General features: G+C 35.8%; 1 protein-coding gene and 1 long non-coding RNA gene across 39 annotated transcripts in view; both read left to right on the top strand.

Moving 5' to 3' along the window:
* Positions 1-980: 980 nt before the first annotated feature.
* Positions 981-18,145, top strand: LOC149019824 (uncharacterized). 21 transcript variants are annotated; one of them, XR_016172094.1, is made up of 9 exons: positions 981-1,188; positions 1,289-1,571; positions 9,012-9,103; positions 13,240-13,353; positions 14,977-15,073; positions 15,545-15,600; positions 15,731-15,965; positions 16,890-17,685; positions 18,049-18,145. XR_016172094.1 is itself a non-coding variant. In XM_089147791.1 (5 exons), coding segments are annotated over exons 1-4 (450 nt in total). In that variant the 5' UTR covers positions 981-1,186; the 3' UTR covers positions 17,655-17,685; positions 18,054-18,145. The 21 variants fall into 21 exon arrangements, 2 of the variants coding, with proteins under 2 accessions (XP_089003917.1, XP_089003916.1); XR_016172106.1 differs by adding an exon at positions 12,016-12,073 and having other exon boundaries at positions 981-1,571; XR_016172108.1 differs by having other exon boundaries at positions 981-1,159; positions 9,012-13,353.
* Positions 18,146-18,852: 707 nt separating this feature from the next.
* Positions 18,853-27,261, top strand: part of LOC149019822 (uncharacterized) — a 32,148-nt gene continuing 23,739 nt past the window's right edge. For 12 of the 18 annotated variants that reach the window (XR_016172081.1, XR_016172082.1, XR_016172090.1 and 9 more), the window contains exon 1: positions 22,164-24,834. This is a non-coding gene — a long non-coding RNA (uncharacterized LOC149019822). The other 6 variants (XR_016172077.1, XR_016172084.1, XR_016172078.1 and 3 more) reach the window with 6 other exon arrangements.

Genomic DNA, 27,261 nt, shown 5'->3' with positions numbered 1-27,261 from the left:
TTTTCCATATGTACTCATTGCATGCAAGTTGGGTGTCACAAATCAGTAGGCCCTTTAGCTTTCCTTTTAGTTGCAGTGGCTCAGATATGTTATCACAATCTATCTAAAAATCTGGAGAAAAACGATAGAGGAAATCGACGGGGAAAAGACGATTAAATCATTGCAACAGTTAAATCATGTTTTAAGAATGCAAACTACTATTATGTAGATCTCAAACTACGTAGTGCACCTCCTCAACAATCATACTACATTTTATTTTCCACAAATGCCCTTTTATATTTAATCAATTAGACTTTTAAATCAATAATAAAACTGTCCAGAATTGTAAATTCATATTACTGAACTAATTTTAATTCTCAATTTTGTACCTTTTCATTTTTTCAAGAAATCATTAATTATCTAATAACAATTACCAAAAAAATTAATTATCTAATAACTAATAAAACAATAGCCAAGACATTGGAAGAAGAAACGTTCATTGAATTCCAAAAAAATCATTAATTATCTAATAGTTAATCAAATCAATAAGTAATGGGTAAAATAACAACCAAGGACATTGGAAGAGAAAGTTTCCTTGAATTTCATATTATTTTAATTGTAAATTTATACTATTTAAATTAATTTTAATTCTCAATTTCTCTCTTTTTTTTATTTTTTTTCAAGAAATCATTAATTACCTAATAACTAATAAAATCAATCAAGTAATGAGTAAAACAACACCCAAGACAGTGGAAGAAGAAACGTTACTGGAATTCTAAAAATTATTATTAATTTATAATAACCAATAAAGTCAATCAAATAATGGATAAAACAACACCAAAGGGCATTGGAAGAGAAACGTTCCTTGAATTCCAACATTATAGTAAAACTAAATTTAATTAATTGATTGAAATTTACAACGATAGGCAACAAAGAAGTATAGACCAAACCTTACCCAAAAAAAAAAAAAAAGAGTATACACCAAACGCCAAAGAGGAGAAGTTAAAATCGTCTAATCATAATCATCTAATGCAAGAGAAGGATTATTTCTAATATCCACCACCTCCGCATTTCACCTTTTTTTTGTTGTGCGAATTCAATTACCGCAAGCTATGGCCTCAGAGAAGAAGCTCTCCAACCATACGGGGGAGATCAACTTGTAGAAGCTTGTGTGAAAAAAGTGGATATCGTCTCACCAAAGCCGCTAATGTTTTCTAATGCCTCACTCTTCATTTGTGTACTCACTAGATCGTAGATCTGTCGTTTTAAGTCGGATTTCGTTTCATTTTGTTTCCTGTTAATTTGATAGGTGTTGGAGCAGCTTAATCGAACAAATCCTTGTGGATGCATCTACTAGCACTAAGGAACCGATGGATATTCAGACGGAGTTTTCTTGCTCAAAACTCATTTTTCATAAAAGAAAAAATAAAGAGCAGAAAGTGATTGAATTCTTGTTTGGTTTCAGGTCTTTGGATGAAATGGCAGAGGACGCTATCAAGCACGCTTTGAAGGCGCTACGAAAGAGACATCTGCTTGAGGAAGGTGCTCATGCTCCGGCTTTTATAGCTATCTCAAGGCCTTTCCTTTCCCAGGTTCGCTTCTCTTTAATTCTGAAGAAATAGTATTTTTAGCATTTTTTTTTTTTTTAAAATTTCTTGTATACAAGCGTTTCATTCAGGCATATTCGCTGATAGGTAGTGGATTTCATATCAAATCTGAATTTCGCATTGATTAAGTCTATGTCTACCTGGTTAACATATATTGACTGGAAACTGAAGTTAGTCAGACATTGCAAAGTGTTTATTAGGTCATGTATATTAGAAATGACAAAACCAGATCATTCAATTTTCCTTTCAAGTACCCTAGATAGCTTTTAGCATATGTGGGGACCAGTTATACTTGATAACTCATTATTTTCTTGAGGTTGCTCAATTCAGGTAATCAATTGAAATCTATAATCAGTTTTCTAAATGTATGATGTTTGATTTGTTGGGACAACAGCCCCACATAGTTTACCTCAAGCCTTCTGTTCCCTCATTCTTGTGTTCCTCCTCCAATAGTTCGAGCTATTCAAATGTGAATTTACAGGAACCTACCTTTATTTTTGTCTTTTCTCACCTTCTTTTAGTTTTCAGTTGATCCATTTAGTACAAGAATTCATCTCTTAGACCCTGGTCCCTAAAACTCCATAACTCTTGATTCATACTCTCAATTGATTGTCCTTAATTCCATAACCATCAATCAGAAATTAGAAATGTGATCAATCCAGCAAAAATGTACTGTCTGTTTCCACTTTGTGGGGTCCACATCATTTCCATATTTCGTGACTTCCTACAGATGGTCTCTGAGTTGTTACTTGAAAAAATTTTAAAAAATCTAAGCCATGTTAGAGCAGTGTTTCCCCTTGCTACAAAACAAGAGAAGTTGCATTTCTGTTAATAATTTATATCCACACCACCTTCCCATTTTAGTATATATCTCTTATAATTGTTATGAGGTTCTCCAAAATGATATCAATAGGAGGACCATGTGGCAATCCTGTTTTCCATTAGTAGGAGCAAGCATTCTATCTTCCTTAATTATTCTTTTTCACTTTAGTACTTTAGTATGAGGGTAACAGGTTAGTGACAAATTAGTTTCCATGGTGTTGAATTATGTACCTTGGGGACATATAATTGTTAACCAATGAGGGACTCATCCCTTTACCAGTATTTAGCATTCGTTGATAGTTGAGTAACTTGAGTTGCTAATTAATTCGAATGTGGGTTCCCGTTACAAATAGGAGGTCTACTGTGTAATCTACGAAAATAAATATAAACCTGTTCTGTTTTTCTATTTTATTCTTTCTTCTTTTTTTTTTTTTTGGGGGGGGGGCTGTTTGTTCATTATTTGATTGTGTTACGTGGGAACATCTCCAGAGATTGATTCTCGCACAGTCAGTTTGCTTGTCAATACTGTTGTTACAAGAAGGATACTTCTTGTTCTTCCACCCCAACTCCTCCCTCACTTCATTTTGGTGGTTTGGAACTATACATTTTGTACATAAATTTCTGGCCTCTTTGATATTTCTGTACTATTAAACTTTTAGATTGAATTAATGGATGTTCTTCTAGAGATCAGAATGGAAATAGAAAGCAGAAAACTTTGAACTGGAACTTCAGCAATGTTATAAAGCTCAAGCAAGATTGTCTTGATCAGCTTGTGGTAGAAGTAGTAGAGTGCAGAGCATCAAATGCACTGGTTCAAGAGAAAGAAGCAGTAATCTGTTGAAGCTTAAGACAAGTGGAAACGAGTGATAAAATCTGTATTGGCAAAGGGAACAGTTTCTTTTGGTCTAACTGAATATATATTGGCAAAGAGCATTGATCTTGCTTTCAAAGCCAAGAAGGAAGCATGGTTTCAAGCAGATACAAATTTGAATTTTGCTGTCAAATGATTTTTATAATGTGTATGGTCCTTATGAATTTGCAAATGCTACACGGACTACAGTAGTTTGCATTGGAAGATGAATATGACAGCTTAATCGTTCTCTAACAACAATTCTTAATTGTAAACACCTTAAACGGTTGTTTCGGTACTTCGACGAGGATGGAGATGGCAAGATATCGTCAACGGAGTTACAAAGCTGTGTGTGAATTGTCAACAGAAGAGGCAGTGGTGCTTGGATCGTTAGACTCTGATGGTGATGGGTTGTTGGGGTTCGATGCTTTTGATTTTTGAGAAATTGATGGTAAAGACGAAGATGAATCGACGTGGTGAGTCAAAAACGATTCATGCAAGGGAATAATCAATGTATTTAATAATTGGTGAATTTTGTGTATGAAGAAGTTAATATATTTTTTTCAAAAATTTTTCTTAACCCCGTTTATAGAAGGAGAATAAATAGGAAAAAAAAAATGTGAGAGAGAAGAAAGGGGATAATAAATAGGGATTGAGGTGTTAGTTTCCATTATAAATGACATTTTGAATATTTAATAATATTTTGTTTTCAAAAATTTCCCGAAGGAGAATAAAGGAAGAAAATACGTGAGAGAGAAGAGAGGGGAGAATAAATAGGGATTGAGGAGTTATTTTTTAACTTGGAATGACATTTATACCCATTATTTTACCTTTGAAATTTATTCTCAATTTGGGGGGGCAGTGATATTTCATATGTGAGATGATAAAAAATCGAAAAAAATAAATGAAATTAATATAAAAAATGCAAAAGTTAAGAAGTTTTTTAAAAAAAAATAAAAATCCGGGGGTCGCCCCTAAATGTGAAGATCCTGGATACAATAACACAATGGAGGGGCTTGCTTCCATCATTATCAACTTGGTTGTTCAACAGAAAAAGTACCAGTGAACCAAGTCAACATCTGTGAATAACTTACCTGATAAGCTAGTTTTGTTTGAACCAAATCTAAGGGGTAAGTGCACAAAACTGCTATTCCTCTAGCTGCTCAACCAGACAATAGATCTATGAAAGGCTATGGAACAATTCAAAGAACACTTGCACCGTTTCCTCTGAAAGAAGAAAAAAGACTGCACAGATAAATCAATTTCAAGGGAGCTGATAATCTCACAAAACAGAGAGCCAAACTCCAAAAATTTTACTCACTTATAAAATCCTAAAACACCTTCATGTTTCAGTAGCTTCTTTAGGGTTTGGCAAATTTTATATTTTATTTGCAATTGGTTGCATAAATTTTATCTTCAATTTCATTTAAGATATGTTGGTCTTAGTCATATGCAAGGAAACATTATAATTTAATTATACATTAATTAATTAACAATCATGCGTCTAGCCAATCTCAAATTAGTTTACTTGTGATTTAGGAACTCTTTTATTGTTCATGTATTATAATTCTCAAATGAAATTAAATTTGATTCTTAAATCATAGCTCAATCATTGTCCTTATATGATAGTTTTTTAAAGCCAATTGAGTTTGGAAAAAAACTACCTTTGTTTTTTTCATTAAAAAAGATGGTAAAAGCTAGGATCCTAAGTTGAATACATGAAGTTGTATGAATGTATGTATTCACTCCTCGTCACAATCCAAGTTATTTAAGGAGATGTATCTTGATATTATCTATAAATTGACCAAGCAAACTTATCTGGATGTTCATGTTAGATTGAATTGGATCTAAGGTTAAAAACCTATATATCTCTCATTTGTTGTGAAAAAAATACTTAAATAATTTAGAGAGTTCAAATGTACTAATATGCATATTTTGGAGAGAATGCAAAAAAATACCATACTTATCTCAAAGATGCTAATATTTGACCATGAATGTAAAATCCAAAAGCAAAATTTATTAGTTAATCATTCCACTCACATCCATATTAAAAATATGATTATTAGAGTCCGAAATCCCTTGGGGCAAGGGTGAAATCCCATATTATATTTAAATTAGATGTAAAATCTATCTTCGGAGGGTGTACTTAGGATGCATGCCTGTTAGCTAGCTTACGCGAACCTCAATTTTAGAAAAAAGTAAAATATCATTAGAATAAAAGATGATTTATGCATAATATTCCATGAAGTTAAATGCTCATTGGAAATATCGGTTTATTGTCACTTGTGGTGTATCGCGATATGATTGAGCATGTTTGATACTTTTTATTAGGAATTAATTAGATCTAATGCTGAACCTTAAAACAAATTGAAGGCATTGATCTTATATTTGTATAATTGTATTCGAGGTGCGCGTAAGTTGGTCCGCATGAACCTCAAACACCAAAAGTAGGCGTAGACGTGTAGTAGCAGCGAGTCGTCACTCACTCATTGTTGAACAACTGCTTCCCAACTATCACCGTCAATGTGGCATCCATTTATTACGTTCCTCTCTAGATCTTGATTGAGCAGTTACTGGAAAAAGGGAAAGTTTAAATATACTAACGTGTTTGTTAAGCGGAAAATCAATTTATTAATCATCAGGAATTACATGTTCGATACCTGTATCAATTATCCATGTATGCCCCCCTGCACATGCCTTTTTGTACTCTTACTTGGTATAGATAGATGGATGTAGATTTTCAAACTGATTAGATTTTGGGTTTACAAACACTTAGTCTGTAGGCCCCTAAGCACATGCATGCATTAGAGATTTCAAAGGATTTTCAATTAGAAAAAGTGTCTGCAACGAAAACTCCACGGTGAAAAAAAAAAATTGTTAAGGTTATGTAGGAAAATTACCCTGCAAGACTTTATTTGTTAGAACCTTTGACATAATAAAAGAGTAAAGTGGGTGAAGGGATTCCTACTGTTATTATGATATGAAAAATAAAAGTATATTAGTAATTTTATCTCTTTTATTATTATTATTATTATTTTTTCGTATAAGAATATTTCAATCATTTAATGTGTGAACTATGCGTAATGATATTAATTTCCTAGTGACCTAAACAAAATTTTGACACTTTGGGGGAAGGAAACACAGTTTAAGTCCAAAATTTACTTTAAACATATTTTCAATGTTGAATTTGAATGAGCTTAATGTTTTTAAGGATTAATTTATATTACCATTAAGTGTACTTTGATTATTAGTAATTGTTTTTATATTAGTCATCAGATTTGTTTTTCCTTCTAATGCAGAATTTGAACACCTTGCTAGATGTTGAAATTCTAGTGTGCATAACTGGATTCCTTCACATTGCTAGATCTTGAGGTTTTTTTTGAAGAAAAAACGATTCAGATAATTGATAATTGATAGCTGGTAGATGACCATAAACAGTTATTTATTTATTATCTTTTCTCGAAAAGATTAATAGCCCCCATAAATTTTTTCCAATAAGATATTTTTTCAATATATTAGTAAAGAATAAATTGTTAATGTTTTATCGTTATTACAAGCGGTATTCAAACGATGCTTGGTTGATTTTGATTAGTTTATCCATCTTCAATTAATATTTTATAGTTTTTAGGAGAAACTCTTCCTATTCTTTACGCTAGTTGTTGCTAATTATTATTATTTTTGTAAATGAGCCGTATTCTAATGTTTAAATGCTTGATTTTGATTAATTTCTTCTTCTTCAATTAATATTTCATAGGTTTTAGGAGAAACTCTTCCTATTCCTTAGGCTTGTTGTTATTAATGATTCAGGTAAAACTATAATTAATATAATATTATTGAAAGTATAAAATATGAATTTATAATTTTAGACGTAATTAATTATATTAATGTAGTTAGGGAAGAAGGCTATTTTGGAAAGTAAAAATGTAGCCATGAGTTTGACGTAATTAATTATATCAATGTAGTTAGTGAAGAAGACTATTTTGGGAAGTAAAAATGTAGCCATGAGTTTTGAGTTCGTGCTTTTATAATAAAAAAATAGTATGATATATATATATATATTCAACCGACATTAAAGCGTAAAGGGTTTATAAGCGCGTCTGTCGATTCGTATTCTTTTGGGTATAAATAATAAGTGTCTGTCAATTTTGACATCATTCCAACGGTTATTTTTCTCGCTTCATTTCCCTGTGTTGAAATGATTCGAATTCTTGAGAAGCTTAAGAAAGATCCAAACCCTATATGATCGACCGTTTTCAGTATTTATGATTCACCATTCTAGGTTTTTGAAGAACTTCAGATGGAGTGAGCGGTTTTCTATTTTTGTTTGATTCACTTTGCTTTTCCTGGTTCATCCATCACCTTCGTCTCTTATTCTTCTTCTCGTATTTCTCGCCATTCGAGTCATTGTTCGATTATTCTTTCCGAAGTTCAATAGACTGATTTAGCATTTAGGGTTTTCTCGTTCTATCCACCATGGCTAGTTTCGCCACTCTTCATAGCCTTCGTGTATCTCTCTTTCCCAAAAGATATCGCTTCTCCTAATATAAATCTCCAGAAACAGGAAATCCGAAGGTTTCAGATCTTCCTTTGTTTTTTTCTTCTTCGTCGGCTTCCGTCTCTCCCCTCGATTATCTATAGGGACGATAGTGTTTTCGGCTTTCACGAGCGAGGTGATCTGGCTGATTGTTGTATCGTTTTTCTTTGCTTTTTGTGACAACGGAGCTTGGGGATCGAATTGCGTCTTACTTTGTGAAGTGGCTGGGGAAAAGTACTTTGGGGGTTGTCGTAGGGGTGGACCACTAGCGATTCTCTTATTGCCTTGACTATGCCAAATACGGCGGTGAGAGCTGGAGACACTTCTTACTTATTATCAAGTCGCTAACCCTTTCTTCTAGTAGCGACCTGGTGATCCGTCGTTGAAGAAGCTTGGCTTCTATCTGGTTCTGTCCCAGTTTCAGGTATAACGATCGTTTTCGTTCATCTCTTTCCTACATGTTTCAGATAAAAAATTAAATTTAGATTTATGTGTTTTTAATGAAGATTCCTGCATTCTTCAACATAAAGTCCTTACTCGTTTTGCATTTTGTCTGTGATTTTAATCTGTTCTAGAGTGTGGTCAAGGGTGCTCTATCTAAATCCTTCAGTTGCTGAATATTTCAATAGATCCATATCATATTTTAGAAACTGAAAATATGTCATTGTTCTCCTAATATTAATTTTATCACTTGTCATTATCTCATCTACTTATCCATCGCTCTTGTCTGATGCATCACATTTCTCTGCAAACTCAAGTGTGCTTTTCCTAACTGCTGCAGCTTAAAATCTGCTTTGTCTCATGTTAGCTTAGGAACTTGGGTCAAATTGCAAGCCCGTGGTTTACCTGGTTCAAGGCTGCTAATATGCCTGCTTTGTTTGCACTTTTGAGTTACCCCATTTATCCCATATAAGCTCAGTCCTCTTGATGCCAAGGATACTCCCCGACACCCCGCTATGGCTACGTAAAACCGGAGCAGACGGGTCTGTCAAACTAAACAAATTTTTTGTGGTTGGAATGATGCTTCTTGCTGTCTCATTATGAGTCCTCAGGTAAGTGGGGTTCATCTTTTGTTAATTATCTCATGAATCAAATCCTGTAAGATCTCATGATAAGTGTGTAGGTGATATCTAACTTTTTTCCATCATGGACAACATTCTACATGCTATTGATTGGATTCATTTAATGCTATCGCTCATGTTACATTGGTTAAATACAGTTGGATCAAGATGCTTGTTTGCAACTTCGCTACTTACATAAATGTATTGGAATGCCTTATGGTCTAAGGGAAAAGCATGGAGTGTCATCTAGGTATGACAGAATCTGTTCCTATTATTTTGTAATATGAAGTGGCAAATTTTTAGGTAATGCCTTACTAGTTACTGTGACAAAAAAAAGAAATCAGTGTTTCCATTTATTGCTTGAATCTCCTATTAATATTATTTATTCCCACATCTTAGGGTTTCTAATAACATTATTTACCAGTAAACAACAAGAAAAAGTTGCATGAATTATAATTATTGGATTAGACAGAGACACAGGAAAAAGGAGAAGGAGAAAGCATAAATAATGAACAAACCCAATTCACCCACAATCCACATCAGCATTCAGTTTTCCTCAAAACTGCAGTTCGAAGCAGAATACGGCCTTCCGACTATTTTTCCATAGAACAATTCAATTCCCCCTTCCATGTTTACTGTACGGAACGGAGCAATGCAGTGGCTAATCTTGTCTTGTCAGTAAGGTAAGTTATGACTGTTCAGGTTATTTTTGAATAGTAAAATTAGCAATCTTATTTCAAGAGAAAGATGAAACTAGTATGACACTAGGGTACAGAACCTATGGAGCAATCAGAATCAAACAAATAGTGCTAGCTATTTACATTATTGGATAAGTTCCAGCATGAATATCTTTTGTTGACTGTTATTCCATCTGAGAAACGTGGTATCCTTTTCATAAAGCTTCACTGTAGATGTGCCTGTGAAGATTTGTACCCATTTCATCATCTTTGTCTTATCCTTGCCTTGTGAATAGGATCAGGGTATCGGATCACAAATGATGCTCCTCTTTGCAGGATTAAAGTGTTAGCCATCCCAGAATTTTTAAATTACAACTAGACCACTTCAAAGTAATTAACATAGACAAACTAAAGTTTTGATAATAATTACCAACTAAATTGGCAAGGCATATAATAAAATGGAATAAAAATGGAAACGAAGAGTGCCAAATATCTATCTGGGACCAGTGGGGTGTGTGTGCATCTGAGTTGGGGCAGTTAAAGAGGTCTGAGGAATTGAGGGTATGGAGGAAATGGATAAAAACATGAAAAATAGGCGGTTGGGAACACCTTATCTCTTTGCTAGTTGTTTTCCTCTTCTTTCTTCCTTTTTAGTTGTTCCTCTCCACACTTTCCTTAGGAAGAAGAAAGAATGAGGGGTTTGGTGGTGATATGGATTTGAGAGGATGAGTTAGTGAGATTGGGAAGGGAAATATGTGGGTAGGGACTAGGGAGGATGTGAAGAGAGGGTTTTGGTTGGAGAGAAAGAGAGGAGAGGAAATGGGGAGGCGAGGTCTCGTTTTTTAAAATTAAATAAAGTGAAAAGTAAAGATAGGAGGCAAGTGAAGAGAGGGGAGCAACAAGGAGAGGAGGAACCAAAGAGGTAGGGGCCCAACTCAACAGAGAATCTCTTTAGAAGTGGGAGGAGTTGGGTGTATGTAGGCGAAGTGGTAAGGAAGGAGTGGAGTAGCTAGAAAGTAGGAGGAAAAAGGGGGAAGGAGATGCAGTTGGTAGCTAGACAGTGGAAGGAAAAAAGAGAGGGGATGAGATTTGGTAAGGAAAAGAAGAATAAAGGAAAAGGGAGGGTATTTTTGGTGTTCTCACTTGATTATCAAAGAGGGGGTTTTTAGTACGGAGAAGTAAAGGTAATACGTAAGAGAGTGACACGGATGTAATTCATGGAGGAAGTTAGGAATAAGAGTATAAAAATGGTGGTATGGACAAAGCAGTTTTTTCTGTAAATGGGGGAAAAACATTAATGGGAAGGGGTGGCATCTTGATAATCAATATGTCCCGTTAAGTTAAAAAAGAAAAAAAAAAGGAGATGTGGCTACCTCAGGGAGTCCTAAATGTGATCTTTTTGTTGTAAACTTCAGATGGGGATATCTTTTGGTTGATGAGCCTGATTCACTTTCCAACTGTAATTGGTAATGGATTTTTTTTGAGATTTAATAAATGTGGCTACCTCAGGAGTCCTAAATGGAATTTCCTCCCCTCTCTTATGGGCTGCAATCAAGAGCCTAAATTTAGTGTGCAAGTAGTCCCCTGCTCACATGTCTAGTTTAGGGAAAACAGAATAGGTCATGGGCCTCATGGCATGATATTGGGTTCTATCTTTTTGTTGTTTCCGAAAAAAAGGGGTTCAAAATGATATACTCAGCAAAAAAGTTTGTTAAACACAATTGGATAGCTGAAAATGGAAGGGAGATTACTGACATATTTGAATATGCTTCTGAAATTTAAAAGGTTCTAGGCTGTGGTGTGCCCTACCTATACAAGTGTTGGAATTGTGACATGGCAAAAGATGGAAGAAGAAGTCCTTCCTATGTGGGCCATGTAAATGACTTTCTGACTATGCCTTAATGCTCTGAATGTTGGGAAGCCATGAAAATAATTAGGTGCAGAACAAGGAGGGTTATAAGCATAGCCACAGGAAGTGGGTTCAACATTGAATGAACTATGGTTCAGGTTACACCATACTACGAGTTTTCCAGTTTTGTAGAAGTATCCTAGGTTGTGATTTAGGATTTCTACCTCCAGATTTTCTGTAACTGATTATGATTGAAGTTCTAATTTTCTTTAAATAGTCATAAAGTTCTTTATCAGTCCATGATTTATGGTGAATAAGATTTGGCTTTTTGGCTTCTAGTTCTTGGGTGATTCACAACATTCCAGCCCTTATTGTGGTGATCCATTAGTTGATTGGTGGTGATTCCATGGTCATATCCCCCTTTCTTATCTTCTTTCATTTTCCTTACACTTCTATTATTATTATTATTATTATTTTTCTAATGGGCATTGCGTTCTATCTAATCTTTAACTATGGTTTTTACTTGATAAAATAATAAATTCAAGTGTTCCTATTTTTTTTATGCCAAATCTGAGGCAGAGTAATGAGATGCTGCCAAGGATTTGCTGCACCTACAGTAACGTTTAGGTTTTTCAGTGCGAATCTACTCCAATGCTGCCAATCTTTCTTTCTTTGAGGAAAAGCGAGACAAAAGGTAGGTTCTTTTACTGGGATTTATAATTTATGTTGCAAATATGAGTGTTTAGTAGCATTTTCAATAATCTATTTATTTTAATGGCCATTATTCCTGTACGAATTTTCTCAATTTGGTTCTGATTTTAAACAGTGGATGTCCTTTTGAGTGTTAAATCGTTGGTTTTGCTAATTGGAATGGAGGAGCAAGGGTGTTACTGTGGAGACAAAAAAGAGAGATCATGATCAGGAAATGGGTAGCGGATGAAATGCTCTTTTTTTCTTGTTAATTAATTAACATGTTTTGATTTTTAGTGGTGAACTCTTCAATTTTACAGAGTAAGGAAGAAGAATAGAAGGAAACAATTGTTGGCGGAAGATTTTATCACACAAATATTATTCTACTTTTTATTAGTATGCTTCTTGCACTGTCTTTCTTCACAATGAATTTTTTCTCCTTGAGGATCCCTTGATCCTTTAAGCATAAATTTCCCAGTCTAGGATTCCATGTCTCTTTCGGCGTAAACCCCTTCAGATGCCATGTCTAGGATGTTGTAGCTATTTATTTTAATTGGTTGCTTCCGGACTAGGAAAATCCAAATGCATTTTAAGAGTGGTTAATAATGGGAATTTAATTTTCTGGTTGCCTTGTGATTCCCAGTCTTTTTTAAGTTTTACAACATTTGATTCTTATCTAGACTTTGAGACAATTTCTAGGTTTCTATTAATTTCAGCTAGGTCATAGAATTCTACAGTTCTTTTTGTTAAAATTTTAGGATTCTTGCTATGGTGATGAATGTAGAGATGTTGAACTGAGAGTTAGAACTTTGGCAGTGATGCACTTGTCCATATACTATTCCAAATGTGTTGTATCAAAAGAAAACTTGATGTATGCATGGTTAAAGTTGAAGCTCTTATGCCTTTTGACTTTGTAAGACAAGCAGAATAGATTTTTCCTAAGCTTGCCTTCCAGAACTTGTGCTACATTGTTTCTCCCTAGCTAATATATTGGCAGAAGCTGTTCTTATATGATCATGTTTCGTTATACTAATGTATTGGATTTGAATTCTCATACCCGTAGGATAATTCATGGAAAGATGATATTCAAGGAAGACAATGGTGTGGCTGTTTGAACAGTGCATCAGCTTTCATATCCTTTTTATTTTTATTTTTTTGTATCTTATACAGACTACAGAGACAGTTCTCCACTTCCCATGTTGGAGGCAGAGGAATTTGAGTGTGGAATACCAAATTAGATGCTCCACATTCCTTGGAGTAAAAGCAACTTATGGCAGAACACAGGTGACTATTCCATTTTCCTTGCAAAAGGACCCCAAATGGGTACCGGATGAAACATCGATGCATTCTTCCTTGCCCCATCCGTCTTTTCTCCTTTTTGATTTCTCTTACTTGTTGAAACTATTGGTAGGTCTCTTCAGAAAACCTAGGTTGTGGAGCGTTTCCCACTTTTAAGGATATTAGTTATGAGTTTTCCTTTTTTATTTTTATTTCTTTAAATGTTGTATGTCTTGAATGTCTTGGTTGTTACTAGATAAGGCAAGCAGTTCTGTTTTGTTAGTTTATGCGCATCTCAGTTATTGGGGTTCCAGTGATCGAAATGGAAAAATGAAAAAAAAACAAAATAAGCCAAAAATTGGACTCTCTTCCCGCTCTTTGTTCCTACTTTCTGATGTTAACATATGTAAATCCATGTAATAGAGACAGAATAGTTTCAAAAGCTTCGGAAATATGTGCATATGTCCATAGTAATATGTGAAGAGAAGATTTTGCATCATGCATCTTGTTTCATTGATGATTTTTCCAAAGACCATCATCAACCTTCCTATATTTGTTTTCCTCTCATTTGGGGCTCTCCTATATTTCTGATCTAGGGCTTTTTTTTTCTTCCTATTTATATTTGAAAAGTTATTTGTATTCATCATCATCTCTAACTGGACTGGTTTGTTTCCCCATTCCTTATAAATGGCTGCACACATAGGCTGGTAGACTACTTTGGTATATAAACAACCAGAATAGAGGAAATTGGGTGCCTAAAGTGAATGGATTACTGTATGATAAGCACATGACAGAGTATAGCACGAATACCCATTCCTTATTAATGGCTGCACACATAGGCTGTTAGACTTCACTTTGGTTTATAAACAACCAGAGAGGAAATTGGGTGCATAAAGTGAACGGATTCTTGAATGATAAGCGCATAATGAGTATAACACAAACCCTTTTTGTTGCAAATTCATATATTTTTATATATATAGCTGTTCTTCCTTGTGGATTATGAACTTGGAGTCAGCAAAGATAAGTTATTTTAATCTATTTTGAAGTTTCTATTAGTAAAAAAATTGCAAGGGCTTTCTGATTGCAATAATGGTGATTTTGAGCTCTCTGCATAAGATTGTTGAATTATCTCTTTAATTCCATATACAAATACATAATACCTATCAAGTTCAATGATGGTATGGTCAGAGTATGATTATGAAATATATGATTGATTTTTTTTTCTTTTTATTTTGAATAAATTTATGCATTTCTGCTGGACTCCTCCCCTCTCTTTTCTCTTAGCGATGTCTCTGTTTGACGTATGTCCATCTCTTTCTTTCCTCTTGTTTTGATCCCTTTCTTCCTTATTTTGTATCTTGTTAAGAAATTATACTTTAGATGTTCCTGTTGCCTTTCTGACAACTTGGAGGGGGTTGGGGGATGATGGTCCTGTTATATTTTTGAATACTTTTATTCAATGATCTTTTAACAAAACTACTCTTCACTGTCTTCTCACTGTTCTTATTCTACTTCTTCTGTCTGTCTCTGTGTTAAAAAATTTCACGTGGGCATTAAGAAGATGAGGTACTTCTTTTCTAATACATAATGTAAGCTATGTTAAATGAAATGAGTTCATTTGAGTTGTAGGTTGAAATACTGCAAAGAGGACTTAAAGAAATGGGGATCTTGAAAGATACGTGAAGGCCCTCTCAAACTTATCGTCAGCTGAACCCAACTTTTATAGGTCTGTTGAAACTTCTGTTTGTTCTTTCAGTTTGTCATGTGGGTTGCATTTTTGTCCAATATTGGGAAAACACATTTTGGGCTATTTGATTCAAGTAGAATGCATATAGACATAAAAATCTCTGTTAAACAAGCTCACTATCAAGGAATTGATGTTCACAATTGCCCCATGATTAGCTGTGACCGTCCTTTGGAGCCAAATGTTGTAAGTTATAGGTATTTCCTTCTCTGAGTTATTTCTACTACTTCAGCACAAGTTTGTGTACATTATTTCATATATCATTCAAGATTATATAGCTTGAGGTGAACAAACATGGCAGTTCTTCGGTTCATGTTACAGATTTGCATCTCTTCCTGTTTTTGCCCAATTAAGTTAGATCTGAAACCCATGACTCTTCCATATTTATGTGCAGCCCAAGTGGAATCATTTCAAGGAAATAAAGAGCTGATACTTTATTGCAATCATTGGCAGGTGATAATGATTGTACCCAGAAGTTATATCCCTTATTCTTTTGACGGACGAGAGAGGTATTTGTTGCACTTCCTTTACACTATCAAACTGCATTATTGTTCATCATACAATTCAGATAGATATCAGGTTTCTATATAGTCAAGCCCTATGAATGGTTAGTTTAAGTTGGACACACTGACGTTGCAGTTGTCATTCATTTGAGCCATGGGAAATCACTGAATGCAAAGAACTGCCTTGCAAGTGAAGAAAGGGGAGCAACAAGGAGAGGAGGAACTAAAGAGGCAGGGGCCCAACTCAACAGAGAATCTCTTTAGAAGTGGGAGGAGTTGGGTGTATCTCTTTTGTCTGATATTGTTGACCCAGCAAATGTTACCGTGGTCGCAGAAACTGTTAAAAGGGCTCCCAGGATGTTTCCTGGAAGGTAAGGAAAAATAAATATCTCAGCAGAGATTTGATTACTCATTGTATTGGGATAGGATGTGAGTAGCGATTTGATTAGTTTGTTTATAATTTTTCTTTCCTTTTGGGTTTAATAAATTCTTCTTATTATTATAGTATTAGGGGGAGTGTTAGTTCCACGAATGTCAAAGTGCCACGAAGGTTGCCTAATACTCAAGAGGAAAACGCATGTTGGTTAGAAGTTGGAAGTGGGAAATTTATGGATTTTAATTGAAAATTGGAAAACAATTGATGAGATGGTATAGGCATTCACCTTTTCTACTACATAATCTCTTGACTGTACTTGCACAAATCTTGCTGTTAATGGTGCCTTTATGTTTTGTCATCTTTCCTTGAAAGGTGTCTCATTCATGAACCTTGTTTTTGAGTTAGAAGTTGAGTGCAGTTGGTAGTAGAGGGGGGAACTTGGGTTGTTTGATATTAGTAAGGTAATGGGGTGTTGCTTTGAGTCTGCTTTCTTTTTTTTTCTTTTTTTTTTTTTGGGGGGGGGGGGGTGTCTTTGTCTTTATATTGACCGATAATGTCATTTTGTGCTCAAAAGAAAGTGTGCATCTGTTGTTGGAGAGGGAATGGATGCTGCCTCAGCTTTATGGAAATTTCTCAAATGTTCTTTTTGGGGGGGGGGGGGGGGGGGGAGGAGAATTGGGTGATGAAGATTCAGAATTTGAGTTGACGCTCCTTATTTTTCCTTTACATTTGTAAACCACCGCTGATGATTGATCTCTATCTCACTCCGACGACGGATTGAGAAGTGAAGTCTCCTACTCGTACACCACATGTTGAGCAAATAATTGGTTTGTTTTTGCGTAGATTTCCGTCGTGCTTTCATCTTGTTGTGTATCTCTTTAGGTAATTCTCATGGTTTTGTCTTCTAATGTTGTTGCAGAGAAGGAAATATGAACCGCTAATCTCAGGTTTTCTTGTCTGTTGGTGACATGCATCTAGCTTATTGGTACGTCAGTGAAACTAGTCTGACAATTTGTGAGGTTTGGGGACTGGTGAGACAGGTAGTGAAGCTCCTGAGGGTCACTCTTGCTCTGCGCATGGCATGCCTTCTCTTCGACAAGTTATTGAGGGAAGCTCCAACCATATCAGAATGTCTTCATACCTATGGGTCTCTTCAACTCTGATTTGTCATCTTTCAATTTCAACTCTTCCAAACTATTTAGATACTGTTCCTTCATATTCTCCGGTTACATGAGCCTTTTCTTATTTCTTATAGACTGTGTTTCTATGGGGTAGCCGTTCCTTATTTACAATTATTCCTATATATATATATATATATATTTTTTTTGGGGTAAATAATTATTCCTATATTTGTATTACATTGCATTATCGTATTCAGTATATTCTCGCGCTTGATTACATGAACTTCAGTTCTCATTCTGCATTCATACGTTCCTATGAGCTGGCTGGGTTTGTATTTTACATCATTGCCATGTGCATGGGTTTATCTCGCGTTACTGTTCTGTGAGTTTCTCTTAGCCTACAAAATTGATCTTCTCCTGAGAAAGGGGAAGGGAGTATGAAAGATTGCTGTATCTTCTTTCTAATGTTCAATCTGCTGGTACAATTGAACTTACCAAACTGGTGCATGCAGGCACAAACAACACTGGAAGCTTGTGGTGATTGTTTAAAAACAAGCAAGTAGCCGAATAAAAAAGATATACCTAATGAATCAAGTATGTTTCAGTTTTCTTACTCATACTTCTCATCTTGAAGCAAAAAATTTGTTCTTCCATGCTTTCAGTTTGCTTTATGCGAGAATACCTCTGATTTTTGAGGTCAAACATGTCGAGTCTAATTAAGTTATTCAACAGATGAAAATCCCTTGATTATTATTTTATTTCATTGAAAAATCATTGTAATTGTAACTTTGGTACAGTGGTAGTTTGATTAAGTTGCTTTGCTTTGTATTTGGATGCCTGTCCATTGCAATGTATCTAACTTGGGTTTTTGTCCTTTTTCCCACATGCACATGGAAATGATTTATATTCTATTTTGACTTTTCGTTGTCTTAATCTCGATACTTGTATCCTTTTAAGGCCAGTTTGTAGGAAGTGCATTTATAAGAAGCTTATAGATGAGCAGGCAGATTGCTGTCCTATATGCAGTATAGATCTTAGTTGTGCTCCAGTGGAGAAGCTCGAGTCAGCTCATTCTTTTGTTCCTACTTTACAATAAATTTAAAATGTTATTGTTTGAGTCATGCATATTGTGTATGTACTTGCTACTTATTGCTTAATTGCTACCTGCATATTATTGTCCTCTCTACTAGGTTACAGCGATGGCCGTTTTCTTCAATCGGGTAGATTGGATGGTAGGATAGAAGAAAAACAAAACAGGAAAACGTTGTTTTTCAGTTGACATCCATGGGTTCTATATAAGATGTATAAACTGGCTCCATATGCAATTATGTATTGTTATATGTCGGACAAGAAGGTTTTGTGCTACAAACCAATCCCCTTTCGTGCTACAATCAATCCCCTTTCTTCTCAAGATCATCGGGTATGATTGTCGATGGAATCGGAAGAAGACCGATGAAGCTTTTCCACTCGACTGTTGCTGCTGCTACTACCCTTTATAGGAGTAGGGTGAGGGATGCCTCTTTTACCTGGAGGTTGGTTTTCCCAAATGTACACAAGCTGTTGCCATTGTGTTCTACTTGCCACTACTATGCAAGTTCATTTCATCAGTTCATGTTCTTAAGAGCTAATGGCAGAGCCTTCTTTGTCTTCTTCGGTTTTGTTTGTTTGGGACTCGTTCTCTGATATTGGAATCTCTTCCTTTTGCATGCCCTTCTCAAACTATTGTAGGTTTGTAAAGCCGCCACGGAAAGCTTCACCCGGGAAGTATCTTTTCGGAGCAAGAATAAAGACGCCAAGGTATAACTATGTCTTTGTTGAATTGTACGTTTAGTCGTTTGACCATCATCTGAGACTTCTTCACTTGGATGTTACGCTCTCCCTTTGTTCCCTCTCTATTCTCTCCCGTTCTGTCCCCTTTTCCTTCTCTGTCTCTCCATTCTTTCTTCCACTTTCTTTCTTCGCTGCTCATTTGGATAAGGGGCCCCTTTGTTTCATCTCTTTAGTCTCTTGTTCTATCTCCCTTTTTTTTCTTCTTGTGTTTCTCTTTTGTTCTATATTTTTTCAACTCTCATGTTCTCTCGAACTTGCTTCTACGTACATTTTCTCTAACGGTTCGACGTACCTTTTCTCTCAATACTTACCTTATCACCATTGAGTAGGCTATTTGTAGCCTTCAAAACCGATAGTGACTTAACTAAGGATTCCCTACCTAATAGGGATCCAACTACTTGGACTTCAAGTTAACAAATACTTTATTAAATAAGAACTTAATTACTATTTTCAGAAGAATTGTAAGAGATAAAGTCCCTTAAGATAAGGATCCTTATCCCAACCTACTAACTCACTGAATTCATCTAAAACTCGTATAAAACTCACAATTGCAAGGCCAAAATGAAAAAAAAGAGGGAGTTAAAAGTAGGTCCCTAAACCTAGGATCATGGGAAGTAAATCATGACCCATATTCAGCCCAAAAAGGGGCAGGAAAATTACTAAAATACCTTTGGAAGTGTTCAGCCAACTTTAGGAAGCTTCTTGGGTCCGGATTTCTGGGCCCAATTTTTTAGGGGTCCAACCCAGGTAGCATCAGTTCTCCCCTTCTTTAAAACCTTCATCTGCTAATAAATGTGCTTGTCATGTGCTTTAGGGTCAACCCTCTGGGGGGGTTGCATGGGGATTTGTCATCTTATCTTGCAGTGGGAAGAAAGTAGTAGGCATGTTTCTGCTTGCATCTTTCCTTGACAGAAAATCTTGGTGAAACTGGACTAGTGGCAATGTAATCTTCAATCTTCAATCTTCAATCTTCAATCCTGGGGGCCTAAAGTGTAAGGAGCCCTAAGAGGAAGAATGGAGTCAATAGCCATGCCTTTGGAGCCTTTCTTTGTCAACACCTTTATCATAACTAACTGGAGATATCAACCCTAGAATGTTTATAGTATCTTGTCTAGAAGGAAATTGAGACCCAAAGAAGGGCCAGTTTCACATAGGATTGGTGCTGGTACGGTCCTGATATTTGTGGGCAACAATACTCTGTCCTTGATGCTAAGGGCATAGGGAAGTAGGGAACCACTGGTGTAGTGGGTACCTCATCGACGGGATCTTCAACTCCTATGTTAGTCTTGTCAATCTCTTCTAGCACCTTCACTGGAGGAAGAGGGTACACCATCTGGTTGTGGAGCCTTGGGCTTGGAGCTAGTGGTGATGTCTTAGTTGTTCTTTTGACTGGGTCCTTTAGATTGAGGATCTACTAAGTGTTGTGTCTTGGTATTGCAGTCCTCCTTAGTTGCTTTGAGGGCCTGCTTCTTCTAGATCTTTGCTAGTGGGTCTAAGATTAGGAGTACAATTCTCAAGCCATTGTGCATGAACTTACACTTGTTGTCTCTCCCAATGATAGTAACGTCGTTATCAGATATCATATAACCAGCCTCTCCCTAGAATAATGTTAGACATTCGCGTGCTACATCACACCATATCTTGTCTGAATAGGAATGGAGACTGATGGGAACTAGGCACTTATTGAGTGACTTCTAATTCTTCACCATTTACAAGGGAGACTCTCTAGGGTTTGGGGATGGCTCTTGATTTTAAAATCATCCTTTTTTTGCAAATTCTTCAGACACCATATTAAAGCTACTACCACTATTAACAGTTACCAAAGCTCTGTGTTCACCCGGTTGGACAGTGTTGAAGTGCCAACTCCTCCTCCAGTTTTCTTCTTATTGCTCTGCTGAAAAGATTGTTAAAATGGCATTGATGGAGGTGCTGGCGTAGGAGTTTTTGAATTCAGTTTCTTCGTTGCAGCAATATGTTGATTCATTTATGGTGCCCTCTCTCTCTCTTTCTCTCCCTCTCTTTTTCTTCAAACCCTCTCTAATGATGTCTTTGTTATACCCCTCATTGTATCTCTCTTCACACTCATTCTCGTTCTCTCTCTCTCTCTCTCTTTCTTCAAACCTTGTCTCTGCTTTTTTGCAATGTCTCTGCTTGGCCTTTTTTTAGCCTTCGTATCTCTCTCTTCTTTGAGGGATTTTCCTCTTACCCTTCTTTCCTTTGGTAACAAATTTTTTTATTCATCCGAAAGAATAATGAAAATATTTTTAAAGCTAAAGACCAAAAAAGAAAAAAAATAAAGATGATTCCCAAAAAGAATACTAAATCTGATACCCAAAAACCTAAAGGCCATTGTAACCGTAGGCATGACCCCCCCCCCCCCCCCCCAAAAAAAAAAAAAAAAAAATCCTATTTAATATCATGTGCTTCAAATGATGAAGCCTTGACGTTAAAGTATAAAAGCATTATGTCCCAAGTAATATCATAAATTTGAACCTTAACCAATGACTTAAACTAAAACCTCGAAATCCTTAATCTAAAATACCCAGCCTGGAAGCATTCAAACCTTGATGTCTAGACCATAAATCTATAATTCATAATCATAACTCCTAAAAGTTAAAACACAAAACCGCAATGCTAGAGCTGGACCCAAACGTGAAACCATAAACTCTAAATACTAAACGCCCAATTCCCATAATAAGTATCCTAGACTGTTTAGCCAAAACATTAATTATTCTAAACAACCAAATTGCAATCCAAAGCCCTAACTTTAGTCATTAAAACCCCTATCGTCAAATTATATATAACAGACCCTAACTCAAAAATCATGCCCAAAAGATTAAATATTTTGTCCCTAAGGCTAATCCTAAATCTTGGTACATTTTTTGTCCTAGAATCTGAGACACAATACTGATCTGTATATCTGCAAGGATTGCTTTTAGGCTGTATGGCTTGAATTGCCATTTAGATCAGCCAAGCTCTTATAAAATGTTTAGAAGGAAAATTACATAACAACCTCTTCTATCTTTTGATCTCCTGGCATTAATTAAAAATTAAAAAACAAAAATAAAAACTACGGGGGCAAATCAGATCTGTTGAATAAATGGAGGTTCATTTTTCAGTAAAATATTGGTTGAAATTTTTTATTGCAACAGATGGAATGTTGTGCTGATGTGCTAGCTGCTGATTTGCTTGAGGTTGCTGATTTATCTCACCATTGAATCTTTTTTCTCCACCAGGTTAGTCTAAATTAACTCTAACCTGACCTTAAGGGTGTTGGAATCCTAAAGTTTGAACTTCAGTTTCTATTGTAGAAGAAGTAATCGTCTAATCGATGTATGTCCTGTTTCATGGATGTCTCTTTTCTAACTGTGTGTGTGTGTGTGTTTTTTTACTTAGCATGATTCCATTGTAAGGTGTTGTCCTCTTTGGGCAACTTATGATCCTAAACGTGGGAAGGGAAAGAAAAAGAAAATAGTTTCTCTATTTCTCCCCTCTCTTTTCTCTTAGCGATGTCTCTGTTTGACCTATGTCCATCTCTTTCTTTCCTCTTGTTTTGATCCCTTTCTTCCTGTTTTGTATCTTGTTAAGAAATTATACTTTAGATGTTCCTATTGCCTTTCTGACAACTTGGAGGGGGTTGGGGGATGATGGTCCTGTTATATTTTCGAATACTTTTATTCCCTCTCAAACTTATCATCAGCTGAACCCAACTTTTATAGGTCTGTTGGAACTTCTGTTTGTTCTTTCAGTTTTTCATTTGTGTTGCATTTTTGTCCAATATTGGGAGAACACATTTTGGGCAATTTGATTCAAGTAGAATGCATATAGACATAAAAATCTCTGTTGAACAAGCTCACTATCAAGGAATTGATGTTCACAATTGCCCCATGATTAGCTTTGACCGTTCTTTGGAGCCAAATGTTGTAAGTTATAGGTATTTCCTTCTCTGAGTTATTTCTGCTTCTTCAGCACGAGTTTCTTGTGTACATTATTTCATATATCATTCAAGATTATATAGCTTGAGGTGAACAAACATGGCAGTTCTTCGGTTCATGTTACAGATTTGCATCTCTTCCTGTGTTTGCCCAATTAAGTTAGATCTGAAACCCATGACTCTTCCATATTTATGTGCAGCCCAAGTGGAATCATTTCAAGGAAATAAAGAGCTGATACTTTATTGCAATCATTGGCAGGTGATAATGATTGTACCCAAAAGTTATATCCCTTATTCTTTTGACGGACGAGAGAGGTATTTGTTGCACTTCCTTTACACTATCAAACTGCATTATTGTTCATCATACAATTCATATAGATATCAGGTTTCTATATAGTCAAGCCCTATGAATGGTTAGTTTAAGTTGGACACACTGAAATTGCAGTTGTCATTCATTTGACCCATGGGAAATCACTGAATGCAAAGAACTGCCTGGTGAATGAATGTTTCATGATCAGCCTGTTGGACTAGTCACTAGCTAGATTGGATCCACTGCATGATGTCCTATCCTGTTCACTGTTATTGAAAACCTATCATTAACAATTTAAATAACAGGTACCGGGCATTGGCATGTCCTTGTTACTGAAATTAGGCATGGGTTATCATTTCTGAGTGATAAAGCTGGTGGCTATCTTTCTTATGAAGTATCTATTGGTAAGTACCATCAATTTTGTTATTTATGGTTGGAAATAGGTCCCAACAAGATCAATGAATTTGAAATAGTCCAGCTGTCTGGTTTTGGACTTTTAGGGTGTAAATTGGTTTGTGATCAGTGAATCATAAGGATGATCACTTTTTGCCAACTCATTATTTTCTAAAAGCGACTGCCTTGACATATGAAAGCCTTAAACCTCCATGTGTCTCTACGAATTTAACTTTTCAATTTCCCTATTAATTGTCGATCACGGTTTTGAAGTTTTTAGTCATTTGTAGCTATAACTGGGGACTCTTGGAGTAAATCCCATGGAAGATTGCTCTTGAGCCTTTTAGGACAGGTGATCACTAGTATGCAGGTGAAATATCTAAGTTTAAGACGGTACCCATTCCTATCCATTTTTCGTATTACCCGTTACGATTCATGTGACCTTTCCCACAAGACATGTTCAAATCTTCTTCGGTGAGTTTGAATTATTTTTTGTTTTTGTTTTTTCAATACAAAATAGTTAGAGATTAGGGAAATGATGAACGAGTGCTTATCGATTAATTTCCTCCAAAACTTCAATGCTTTAGTGGATTCCGATGGGCAAGGGAGCTAACCATGATTGTGTGTCCAGATTTTTGTCATTACTCTATTTTTTTTCTTGAAATTATGTTCTAGTGTTAGAGTAGGGTCTGTGCTCATATATGTACCCTCTAACTACTTAATGGGTTTGTGATTTGTTTACCTATTGGAAAGTTGTTTTTGTGAATTGAAAATGGAGAAAATATATAGAAATACCATATTATATAAAGCTCCATTGAAAAACCACCCCCCACCCCCCAGTGTTTTATGCTTTTTACTAGGTTCTTTATACCTAGTACTACATTGTAAGTTAAAATATTTATTCCTCTTCTGGTCTTATAAATTTGTTTATTTTGTATAATTTTCTTGGTGAACCTTTCTTTTGGAGTTTCCTGAAGAAAATATAACGTTCAGGAAAGAATAAATGAATTTCCCCATATTACACATGGTACCCTCTTTTTTCTTAAATTTCTACCCTTGTTTTAGTTTTAGGTGACTATACATTTGTATGTGTTTACATGATCTATACGTCAAGATCTGTAACGTACGCTAGTCGTATATTCAGTGGTGATTTCTATATGAGGAAATGTTGATGAATCCACACTAGGGAAAGATGGTTCCAAAGGGAAGAAATATGCTTCTGACAAATTAACTTCAGATTGGAGAACATTCAGAGCACATCTTGTTGCAAAAAAAGGTAAATGTAGCTTTCCTTTTAGTTGGAATTACACTTTCTTTCTTAAGTTACTCTGGAAAATGATATGAAGTAGGAAGTTCTCATGCTTGGTTGTTACTTTACGGTTTCATGATGAGACATCTAATTTGCTGGTGTCTACCACTGGATGTTTGAAGATGGATTGTGGACTTGCATGTATTTCATAACCTTCGTTGGTCGCTTCTGGCCAAATCATTTCCACAAAAGTTTTGGAAGTTACTCGCTTGGATATCATGCTAGGCCATGATTGTTGCTTTATATAACTAGGTTTTGGAACATGGTTTTTATAAAAAACTCGCATTGATTGGGACTAGGCTTCTTATTCAATTTTATGTTTTAATTTATTCATTTTCCTTGGGGGGGGGGGGTGAGGGTGGGAAAATGGTCGTGACCCTTCAGATATTGATTATTTCTCCTACTGTTATTGGCATATAAGGAAGGAGCTTTCATGGTCTTTCATGATTATGTGGCAGATCCAGATCATGAATCATGTTAGAAATGCCCTTTGACTTGCCTCCTCTTCCCCTGGCAGCATCAACTGTATGGGATTCCCATGTATTGGACTTCCCCTTCTGCTATTGAAGTCTTTATATGTGAAAAGATGCATGAAAGAAGGAACCTGTTTCAGATGGGGAAAAGCACCTTGTTGGCTTTGATGGTTCCAAACACATGGGATTCCAAAAAGCACCTTGTAGGTCTTGATGGATCTGAACACTTGGGATTCCTTTTTGCCAACTCATTTTGTGATATCTTGCAATTGAATGATAATCTTGTGAATGAGGCTCCCCTTTGGTTCCGTCTTTCTTCTCTCTCTTTGTCTCTCTTTTCCTCTCACTCTTTTTCATTCTCTCTTTTTTAAAGGTTCTTCCCTCTCTCTTCCTTTTATGAATTGGCTTTCTTTTATTTTGTCTCTCAGTTTTTGTGTTTTTTCTGGTTTTTTTTCTCTCTCTTTTCTTACAAGCCCTATTTTCTCTCTCGCTCTTCCTTGTGTAAATTGGGCTTGCCCCTTTGCTCCGTTTCTCCTCTTTAGTTTCGTCTCTTTTTTCATTTACTCCCCTTACCTCTGCGTTGTGTCTTACTTAATTCTCTCTTATTAGCCTCCACGCACTCTTTCTTGTCTTCTTTCTGTCTCTCTTTTAGTATTTTGACCTTATCTTGTCTTTCTCATTTCTTTGTCTAAATTAAGCTCCCCCTTTGCTTTCTCTATCTATTCTCTCATTTTGTCTCTCTACTCTCTCTCTCTCTCTGTGTCTTCTTCCCTTCAAAATTGTTCATGATGTCTTTTTGCAACCTTTCTCTATCTCTCTTCCCTCTCTTTCTCTCTCTATCTTCCTTTTACACTCTTTTGTTTAATCTCCCTTTTCATTCTCTCTCTTTTTTGTGTGTTTTTTTTACTCTTTTAATCTCTCCTTTGGCTTCCTTGAACTTTTTGTTGACTTCCTTTTGTTGCTCTCTTTTTCCCTCTCTCCCGTTGTTCCCTCTTTATTTTCTCCCGTTCTATCCCCTTTTCTCTCTCTTTCTCTCTCTTTCTCTCTCTTTCTCTCTCCATTCTTTCTTAGACTTTTTTTTCTTCGCCAGCTCGTTTGGATAAGGGTCCGCTTTGTTTAATCTATTTAGTCTCTCGTTCTACCTTCCTTTTTTTTCTTGTGTTTCTCTTTTGTTCTATTTTTCTTCGACTTTCATTTTATAGCCAACTTGCTTTTACGTACCTTTTGTCTACTGCACTCTCTTCCACCTCTCTTTGTTGTGTTATTAGGTGCACCTTTTGTTCTATTTCTCTATTCTCTTGTTTTTTTCTTCCTTCTCGTTTTATCTTTCTTCAACTCTACTTTTTTCTCTTATTTAATGTTTGGCATGTCTCTCTCTATCATACACCCAAGCTTCCTCTTTCTTCTTTATGTGAATGAGGCTACCCTTTTTTTCGTCTCTCTTCTCTTCCAGTGTCTCCTTTTTTGTTCTATCTTTTGAGCCTTGTTCTTCTCGGACTCTTTTGTCCTCTTAGTTTTTGCTACCACTTTCTCCATCTGCCGCTCTCTTTTATATTGTGTCTCTCTCTCTCTCTCTCTCTCTCTCTCTCTTCAAAACCTAGCTTCCCATTTGTTGGTTTGGCTCCAGTTTACAGATCAAGCTGTATTTGCTCAATGTTTGTTCAGACTTGGCATTATCCTGCTATTGTCCTTGTGATTTAGTTTTGACTGAGTTGGATCACAATGGTTTTGTTCTAGTGAATTACTGTTTAATTAGATCCAGTATCTTGGATGTGCTAGATTTTCCTAGAACTTTAACTCATAATGGAGTCGATCTCCATTGCTAGATATGTCGTTCTTCGGTCAGACTTAGAATGGATAGAGTGTTCGCTAATCTGACTTGACTAACTTGAGTGCGATTCCTATTGGTTGATTGCAATAC

The sequence above is a fragment of the Hakea prostrata genome, chromosome 3 (genome assembly GCF_041222555.1).
Source record: "Hakea prostrata isolate BN-2017 chromosome 3, UWA_Hpros_2, whole genome shotgun sequence".
NCBI lineage: Eukaryota > Viridiplantae > Streptophyta > Magnoliopsida > Proteales > Proteaceae > Hakea > Hakea prostrata.
The sequence above is the reverse complement of the archived record's forward strand: the minus strand, read 5'-3'. Positions and strand labels throughout refer to the sequence as shown.

Excerpts from the sequence above, each read along its gene's own strand:
- LOC149019824 (XM_089147791.1), top strand. Across the intron at positions 1,572-13,239 it reads CAAGGCCTTTCCTTTCCCAG|ACTACAGAGACAGTTCTCCA; the intron begins GTTCGCTTCTCT and ends TATCTTATACAG. Across the intron at positions 13,354-17,603 it reads CAACTTATGGCAGAACACAG|GCACAAACAACACTGGAAGC; the intron begins GTGACTATTCCA and ends TGGTGCATGCAG.